The 8,935-nt window shown below is 52.8% G+C and overlaps 1 protein-coding gene across 1 annotated transcript; it reads left to right on the top strand.

Moving 5' to 3' along the window:
* The first annotated feature begins 404 nt into the window (after window positions 1-404).
* SDS (serine dehydratase) lies at window positions 405-8,601 on the top strand. The gene is made up of 8 exons (XM_006204780.4): window positions 405-543; window positions 3,876-4,030; window positions 4,422-4,461; window positions 4,691-4,830; window positions 4,930-5,021; window positions 5,479-5,706; window positions 7,120-7,244; window positions 7,941-8,601. Exons 2-8 carry the CDS (start codon window positions 3,878-3,880, stop codon window positions 8,144-8,146), a joined length of 984 nt encoding a protein of 327 aa, XP_006204842.2. The 5' UTR covers window positions 405-543; window positions 3,876-3,877; the 3' UTR covers window positions 8,147-8,601.
* Window positions 8,602-8,935: the final 334 nt, after the last annotated feature.

The raw sequence follows: 8,935 nt of genomic DNA, 5'->3' as shown, positions 1-8,935 counted from the left end.
TCTACGTGTGAGTTTCACGACGCCCACATCACTTCAGCTCCTCACCCTGTATCCCCAACACACACCTGTGAACGTCCCACCGAGGAGGGGGCTGGGGAGTGCCAGTGGGAGGTCAGAGGAGGCCAGCACGTGCTGGCGACTTGAAGATGCATTATCCCACACCATCTTCTGCAGTCTGCTGAAAGCCCTTGGGGACGTGGGTTATTTGATCCCATTTACAAGTGAAGAGGCCGCGAGTGGGGAAGGGGAGGAAGAAAGCAGGGCTGGGTGAGGCAGAAGACGCTTCCTGGAAAGCACACCGGCTTCTGGTTACTCTCCTGGAAGTCAGGGGCGGGTCCTGGCGGGGGTGTGGCCGGCCCTGGGGCCCTATTGGCTGCCTAGGAGGCGCCGGGGGGAATAAAGCCGGGACCCGTTAGCCCCTGAGACTAACCTGAAGACGGTCCACCGGTCCTGCTCTGCATCTGTCTGTGGACTGTCTACCCAGTCCACCCATCTAGACCATCTCCAGTTTATCCCAGCTGCCTAGCTCATTGCATTTTACCGGTAAGCAGCCCCATCCTGAGCTTCATCCCCAGGACTGGAGTGCCTGCGGCCAGCCTGGATTTTCCCAGGGGAGGAGGGGAGGTAGAGGCAGTTGAGCATAAAAACCCATACGCTTTGAAGCCAGACTGGCTGGATTCACCACCCGTTCTGTGCCTCAGTTTCCTTATCTGTAAAACAGGTTAATAATAGAACCTTCCTCTTAAGGTCATTATGGAAGTGAAATGAGACAATGCACTCTGAGTGTCCAGTCTAGATATAATAATAGTTATAAATTTTTATCAAACTCTTCCTATGAGCCAGGTGAGAGGGGAAGTAACTTCTGACTGCAGGGTGACAGGTAGGCAGACAGCAGTTTCCCACGCCCCTTCCTCCTCCACGCCTGGGACAAAATCTTTTCTGAAGTCTCACCTCCAGCAGCAGGTGAGAATGGCTGCCCCATGAGGTTTACAGATGTTGGCTTTACCCCAGGTTGACCGAGGGGGATCCCTGCCTTGTCACCCAAAGGCATCCAATGGTGCAATAGGAGACAGGTTGGGGGGGACCTCCCCAAGTCCACCTGAAAGGGGTCTTTGGGGTCGATGCCTCCCACCCTGGTTGGTGGGGAGGGAACAGGGCGGGGCTCCAGGAATCTTGTGCTCAGCCTGAAGTTACCATCCTCCACCTGGGTCAGGGAGGGGGCCTTAGTTCCTGCAGAAGAACTCAGAGACATTACGTCTATTCCTTGAGGAGGAACCAGCACCCTGCTCCAAGGCTGCACTACTGTTTCTCAACTCTTCCTCCTTTGTCTCTGCATCACCCCCACTTCCCTGATGAGCAGCTGTTTGAATCTGCCCATTGGAACTCGGGGAAGATCAAAGAGGCTGAATGAAGCCTATTTCTTATAAACAAAAAAGAAGGGACATGGAAAGGACTTGTACCACAGAGGACCCCACAGGTTCCTGCTCTGTTTCAGGGAAATCGGATGGGCTTCTTACCCAACCACCCTCTGGTCAGTTCTGGGTCAAACCAAGTTAAGGAGAATCAGTTTCCCCTGTGACTCAGCAGGAGGTACAGTGATGGGAAGCTGGCCTGAGTATGCAGGGGTGTGGCCGGAGTCTGGGCCACTTCATCCTCACGGTCACCCTGAGTCCAGGCAGACGTGCTGACCGGAGGGCCTGAGTCACACCCATGTGCCCCGGAGAGAGCCTGGGCTCTGGGCCTAGACTGACTGCCTGAGCTCAAATCCCACCTCCCCAGCTCACTAGCGGTGTGACCTTGGGCAAGTCACGTCAATACTCCAGTTCTGCCGTGTGACAAGCTGTCCCAAGGCGAGTGACGGAAAACAACAGCAAATATTTCACTATCTGTGAATGACTTTGCGCCTTGATTCGACCCAGCCCAGCAGTCCTCCCTTGGGGGCTGCAGTGTGAGGACAGTGGCCGGGCTTGAGTCATCCCTAAGCCGGGTCCCATGTCCGGCCAGCATCAGGGGTCTCAGCTGGAGCTGCATTCGGGGCACCTACCTGTGGCCTCCGCACGCAGCCTGGGCTCACTCCCATCAAGGCGGCCGGGTTCAGACAGGGAGCTTCCGGAGAGAGAGCAGATGGGGAGGCTAGGTTGCCTTTTAGGACCCAGCCTTGGGAGACTTGCTACTGCCCTCGGGCCGGCTCACACAGGCTCTCAGGAGTGGACTGTGTCCACCTCTTCCCAGCCCCTTGTTCAGCGACATCCTATTGATGGCTTGAAATTGACCTTGGTCGGGGTATATACAGCAGGGGAGCGCCCACACTGGAAATCAGGGCTTTCTTTCCCTTTGGAGAGGCCGTTGTTAAACATTGCCCAGCACACACTGCTTGGAGGTCACATAGTGTCACTTCTACTGCAACCACAGTGCTCTACTTCCCCCAAGTTCAAGGGGAGAAAGCACAGACCCTCCTTCCCACCTAGAAAACCATCACTGTCACTTGGTAGGAGGTGCATGTGGGGTGGGAATCGCTCCCAGGGGTCAACCTGAAAACATACCCAGAGCCCGTTTCCTCAACAGGAAGACAAGCTAATAATGGCATTTCCTGGGACTGTCAAAAGAATTAAATGAGTTAATATCTGTAAAACTTAAAACTACCTGGCACATGATAATCAACTGAGAAGTGATTGTTAAATAATATACTCATGATTATTAAAAATAACAGTAATAAAAAGCTTCCCCTAACTGGGTACAGGCTTTCCAAAGGTTAGATACAAAAAACATGGTGGAATACTACTCAGTCATAAAAAAGAATAAAATAATGCCATTTGCAGCCACATGGATGGACCTGGAGATTGTCGTACTAAGTGAAGTAGGCCAGAAGGAGAAAGAAAAATACCATTGAATGCCATATATATGTGAAATCTTAAAAAAAAAAGGCACAAATGAACTTATTTACAAAACAGAGACAGACTCACAGACACAGAAAACAAACTGTGGTTGTCAGGTGGGGAAAGGGTTGGGGAAGGATAAATTGGGAGTTTGGGATTTGCAGATACTAACTACTATATATAAAACAGATAAACAACAGGGCCCTACTGTATAGCCCAGGGAACTATATTCAATATCTTATAATAGCCTATACTGAAAAAGAATATGAAAAGGAATAAATATATATATGTATAACTGAATCACTGCGCTGTACACCAGAAATTAACAGCACTGTAAACCGACTATACTTCAATTAAAAAATGTATTTAAATAAGTAATGGATATGCACATGGCAAACATTCAAACGGTACAGAAGGGGATGCCAAGTACCAGTTCTCCCCAGAGGCCCCCCTACCCTGCCCAGTTTCTTGTGTGTGTTTCCTGAGATGTTTTGCGCACACGGAAGCATGTGGATTGCATGTGTGTGCGTGCGTCCCTGCATTTTTTGCAAAGACTATATCTGATATCCCGCCCCTGTTTCAGCCACTTAACCATCTTGCATCTCATTCTGAATCAGCACCTGCAAATTAATTTCCACAGTGGACTCTTCCAAAACTGCAAGGTCTGAACTTTGTTTCTGATGTTCACAGCCTCCCAGCATGGTGTGTGTGTGTGTTTATGTGGTGGGGGTGGGGGTTGGGAGAGATGACCCTTATGCCCATTTTACAGATGTGGCAGCTGAGGCTGAGGGGAGCGTGTTGGTCTGACATCACGTGGTGAGCAGGTGGCGGAGTTGAGATTTGAGCTCAGGTTTTCAGGACACTATAATCTGGGTCCTGTCCTCGGCCTCCTGGGAAGTGAGGGACAGGATCCCTCCTAGCCACACTGCCTGCTGAACGGCAGCAGCTGGCACCAGGGCCAGCTCCCCTGACCCTCTGGGTTTTCTTCCTTTCTTACAGCAATGGCATCAGGAGAACCCCTCCACGTAAAAAGCCCCCTCCGTGACAGCATGACCCTGTCCAAAGTTGCTGGGACCACCGTCTACCTCAAGATAGACAGTTCCCAGCCTTCCGGCTCCTTCAAGATCCGAGGCATTGGACACCTCTGCAAGACGGTATGGGACAGGCTCTGTATCATCTGGGCGGGGGTGGCAGTTCCTCCTTCTCGACAGGAAACGGCCAGTGCCTTGTGAAACCCAAGGACTTGCAGGCTGGCCCCTGCTGACTCCCCACAATGCCTGAGCATCCACCATTAGCGCCTCCCCTGCTTTAGGAGTGCCCGTCCAGAGGGTCCCCTGGTAGACTGATCCCGGGGCCATCAGTTGCCTGCCTCCCCGTCACCCTTCCCTATGCCAGTCTCTTTGTGGGGGATGGTGTCATCTGAGAGGCTAGGGAGCACAAATTCCCCATGATGGAGGGAGAGGTCAGTGTATGCTGAAATCATTGGGAAGTAAGCCATGAAAGAGGGAAGAACCGTGCCCAATGCCCCCCGCTTTGTCTCCACAGTGGGCCGAGCGAGGCTGTGAACATTTCGTCTGCTCCTCAGGTAAGCGGCCTGCGTGCCTCCTCCTGTCCTCTGCTGTGTGTCCCGGGGCCAGGTGCTCCACTTCTCTGGGCCCTGGTTTTCTCAGCAATGAGCCGTTGCAAACATCCGCAGAAGTCCCAATCTGGAATTCCAGGGGGAGGCCAGCAGTCACCCAGGGAGGATTCAGAGCCTTGAGGTTGGGGGTGAGCAGCCCCACGCTAACTTTCCACCCCCACCCCCACCCCGGCAGCGGGCAATGCAGGGATGGCAGCCGCCTACGCGGCCAGGAAGCTCAACATCCCAGCCACCATTGTCGTGCCCAGCACCACGCCTGCCCTCACCATCCAGCGGCTCAAGAATGAGGGCGCCGCGGTCAAGGTGGTAGGTGAGGTGAGTGCCAACTTGGGGCAGGAGGGCACAGAAGGCACCTGGTAGCAGGGCCAGGTCCCCCAGCCCTTCATCCCTCCCGCCTCCCCTGTGATTTTGCAGACACTGGATGAAGCTATCAAGCTGGCCAAGGACCTGGTGAAGAACAACCAAGGCTGGGTCTATGTCCCTCCCTTTGACGACCCCCTCATCTGGTACGTGGAGCCCAGGGTCACCCAGGGTGGGTCGTGGTCACCCCACTACACCACTGAGTGGACATCTGCCATGATGCACCCCATCACACACAGCGGGGTACATATGTGTGTACATACCATCACACAGAAGCACATACACGGACATGCAGCTGGTACCCACACCTGTGCACCCAAGCCCGTGGTCCATGGCCATGAGTGAACATGTGGGCTCAGATACACAAGTGTGTGTGACCGGGACCCCAGAAGCAGACGCCGAGGCAGAGATTTCAGAGAATGCAGTTGACCTGGGCAGTGAGGACACGAGATGAGGAAGGAAGCCAGTAAAGGGTGTGAATGGGCCAGTGACTGCTGGGGTAGCTGGAGCTTAATCCCTCGGGGCCCCTGGGAACCAGTGTGGAACCTGAACCAGAGTGCCTCCAGGAAGCCCAGCCCTGACCTGCCTCCCACCACTCTCCAGGGAAGGCCACTCTTCCATTGTGAAGGAGTTGAAGGAGACGATGAAGGAAAAGCCAGGGGCTATCGTGCTGGCGGTGGGAGGTGGAGGCCTGCTGTGTGGAGTGGCCCAGGGACTGCTGGAGGTGGGCTGGGGGGACGTGCCCATCATCACCATGGAAACCATTGGAGCTGAGAGCTTCTATGCTTCCACCAAGGCTGGCCGGCTTGTCACTCTGCCACGGATTACCAGGTAAGCAGCCAGGCCTGCCGCCCAAGAGCTCCCCTCTTTGGTGCTGACTGCGAGGTAGACCCTGATGCTGGCCCCATTTTACAGGTGAGGAAATCGAGGCTTTGGTCACTTGCCCAAAGTCACACAGCCCATGAGTGCTATGACCAGGACTGAACCCGAGTCTTTGTGACTCTGTACCATGAACATCACGCTTCCTCAAATGACAAGTCTAATAGTGATCATTTATTGGATTCCTCTGGGGCAGAGTTTTACACACCTCATTAATTCACCAACCGTTGGCTGAATCCCCAGTCTGCGCAAGACACTGGCTGATCCTGGGGAGAGAGTCGTGAATAAACACAGCTTCTGCTCCCAAGGAGCTCCTATCCCAGCTCCAAACCTTTGACAGATGGTGTTCAGGATGAGGTCTGGCCACATTATGTAAGAGCCCAAAACAGCAATGGCTTAAACAAAATTGAACTTTATTTCCTCTCCTGCGTAAAAAAAATTTTAGAGGTAGGCAGTCCAGGGGCAACTCCATGAAGCTAGGAGCTCAGGATCCTTGAGTGTGTCACCATCATCCTTATCATGTAGACTTATGGCCTAAAATAGCTGCTGAAGTGCCAGCTATCACACCCACACTCCATCTGCCAGGAAGAAGAACATCAGGACAGAAAACATGCCCACTCCCGTTAAAGACACATAATACTTCCACTTACCGCTTATTGACCAGAACTTGGTCATATGGCCACACCTACTGCAGGGGAGGCTGGAAAATCATCAGGCGACCTTATGTGCAGCTAGAATAAATACTGGGTTAGACGAGTTTGTCATTAATAGGAAGGACTGCACTTTCTGCCTCACCTTTCCCTTCTATAAAATCAAACAAATTAATGACAAAAACTGTTGTGAAGATGAAACAATGCTTGCGAAGTGCTTTTTCAGGAAGTAACAACTATGTGTTACCGGGGGGATCATTTAAGAATTCCCCTTGGGGCCACGGGACTGGGTGCTTTCCTTAGAGGATTCCCTGGAGGAGGTGGCCTTAATCCTAAGCCTTGAAAAAGGACAGGGCCGGGGTGGGCAGGCAGAGCAGTGCTAAGCTTAGCAGAGGTTAATTAAGAAGGTAAGATGACAACCTGGAGCCAAGGGTGGGAGTCCTATGAGGCATTTGCTCCTGAGTCAATATTGAACAGAAAATGATGCTATTTACTCCAATTCAAGTGATCTGTGCCTTTTTGGGAGGCTCCACTCTGTTCAGTGAGCCCCTGGGACTTAATGTTTTCCAGCTGCAGAAGGTACGCCCCCTCCCCCTGCCCACAAACCCCAGTTGCCTCCTCCCTCTTACATCCATCTTCGTGTCTCTCGGGCCTCTGCCTCCCTCCTCTCTCACCCATCTCTGTTTCCCCCCTTCTCCATCCTTGCCTCTCCCAGTGTTGCCAAAGCCCTGGGCGTGACCACTGTGACGGCTCAGGCTATGAAGGTGTTTCAGGAACAGCCCATTCTCTCTGAAGTCATCTCAGACCAGGAGGCTGTGGCCGCCATTGAGAAGTTTGCAGGTATGTGCCAAGTCCTTTCAAGACCCCACCCTACTGGTTAAGGACCTAAGCAGCTGTCCACTTGCATGCCAAGGAATTCTATCCATAGCTCCATTTCCTGTCCCTTCCCAGAACTTCTGATTAATGAAAGTTAATACAGTGCAGTGGCAAAAATAGAAAGACCAAAGGGACAAATGAAGAGGTAATTCTGATAATTATAACAACAAGGAACAATAACTGAGTATTTAAAAATGTTGATTCTGAGCTTCCTGGTAGCCAGGGTGAAAAAGGAAACTATGGACCTCAGTGTTGGATTCAGAGGTGGGTCTGTAACTAAGTTGGACTCTTAATGGGTTCATCCCAGGACAGGGATCACACACACACACACACACACACACACTGGAGTATTTATGCTGCCACAGTTCTACACCCACAGTTTGGCTAACCAACTCTGGCACTCTGGCTCAGATGATGCTTCAGAATCCTTCTCAACACAGTGCTCCAGAAATTATTATCATTTTATCAGTGTTAGCACTGATGATGAAAGCCAGCCCTAGCTCAGGCCTTGAAAAGTCAATGCAGGGTAATGATGGGGGTATTGGTCCAGGATGAGTCTGTGACCAGGGCTGAGAGCTGACTGGCTCATACTTTACCACTGGCCAGACAGTTCCCTTGCACCTTGCTCTGCTCTACCCTCACCATCCCCTCCTCTGGCAGATGATGAGAAGATCCTGGTGGAGCCCGCCTGTGGGGCAGCCCTAGCCGCCATCTACAGCAAAGTGGTTCAGAAGCTGCAAGGAGAAGGGAAACTCTGCAGCCCGCTGTCCTCCGTCGTGGTCATTGTCTGTGGCGGCAGCAACATTAGCCTGGCCCAGCTGCAGGCCCTCAAGGAACAGCTGGGCCTGAACAGGCTGCCGCAGTGAGGGCCAGGTGCCCTCCTCCCCTACTCAGGAGACCCCTGGCAGGGCTGGAGTTGTATCCACTGTAAATATCTTTCCTGTCTGTGGTGAGCCTGTGGCCCGCCTGGGCCAGCCACTAGCTTTCACGTTCTCATGAACCCGCTGTGCAGAGGGGCCAGAAGGACACCAGCCAGCGAGGCTGTGAACGCAACATCTTCAGTGTGAGTGCTCTATGGCCACCCTCATCCACCCCTGCCAGGGTGACAACTGCCCAGGTGCCCAGAGCAGGGTGAGCAGGAGGGAGGGACCTTGAAATGAGGTGTCCCTCATCTGGGCTTTCTCCCTGAAAGAGCGGACAGGGCCATGGTCCAGGGTTGAAGAACCATCTTGTCTTCCCTCCCAGGAAAAGACCACCCTTACTCGCTTTTCTATTGTGCAAGCTTTTTTACTGAAAAAGAAAATCTGTTTATTGAAACGGAGATCCTTTGAGTTCTTCCATCATGGCTGTCTTCCTCCCTCCCCTCCCTCCACCCTACCATGCCTGCTGCCACCCCCCGGCTCTCAACACTGAGCACCCCTATCCTCCACACCCCACCCCTGGGGCACCACATGGACGCCAGGACCCCTACAACAGCTGGGTTTATGAGCCAGAAGAGGGCATGGCAGGGAGCAGGTGAGGGGAACGGTGCTAAACAAGAGGGGCTTGGGATGGGATGAGGGCTGCCTCCACCGGAGGCAGAACCAGCTGGGAAGGCAGATGAAGCCTCATTCTGATAGGAAGTCCTTCTTAATAACAATGATTTTATCACCGAA

Source organism: Vicugna pacos, chromosome 32, assembly GCF_048564905.1.
Source record: "Vicugna pacos chromosome 32, VicPac4, whole genome shotgun sequence".
Lineage (NCBI taxonomy): Eukaryota > Metazoa > Chordata > Mammalia > Artiodactyla > Camelidae > Vicugna > Vicugna pacos.
Note: the sequence above shows the minus strand (reverse complement) of the source record. Positions and strands in the feature narration are given on the sequence as shown.

What these genes read in the sequence shown, in the direction of transcription:
- SDS (XM_006204780.4), top strand. Translation starts at nt 3,878, where the DNA reads ATGGCATCAGGAGAACCCCTCCACGTAAAAAGCCCCCTCCGTGACAGC. An exon ending in TTTGACGACCCCCTCATCTG is followed by an intron (nt 5,022 to 5,478) that starts GTACGTGGAGCC and finishes ACCACTCTCCAG; the next exon opens with GGAAGGCCACTCTTCCATTG. An exon ending in CGCCATTGAGAAGTTTGCAG is followed by an intron (nt 7,245 to 7,940) that starts GTATGTGCCAAG and finishes CTCCTCTGGCAG; the next exon opens with ATGATGAGAAGATCCTGGTG.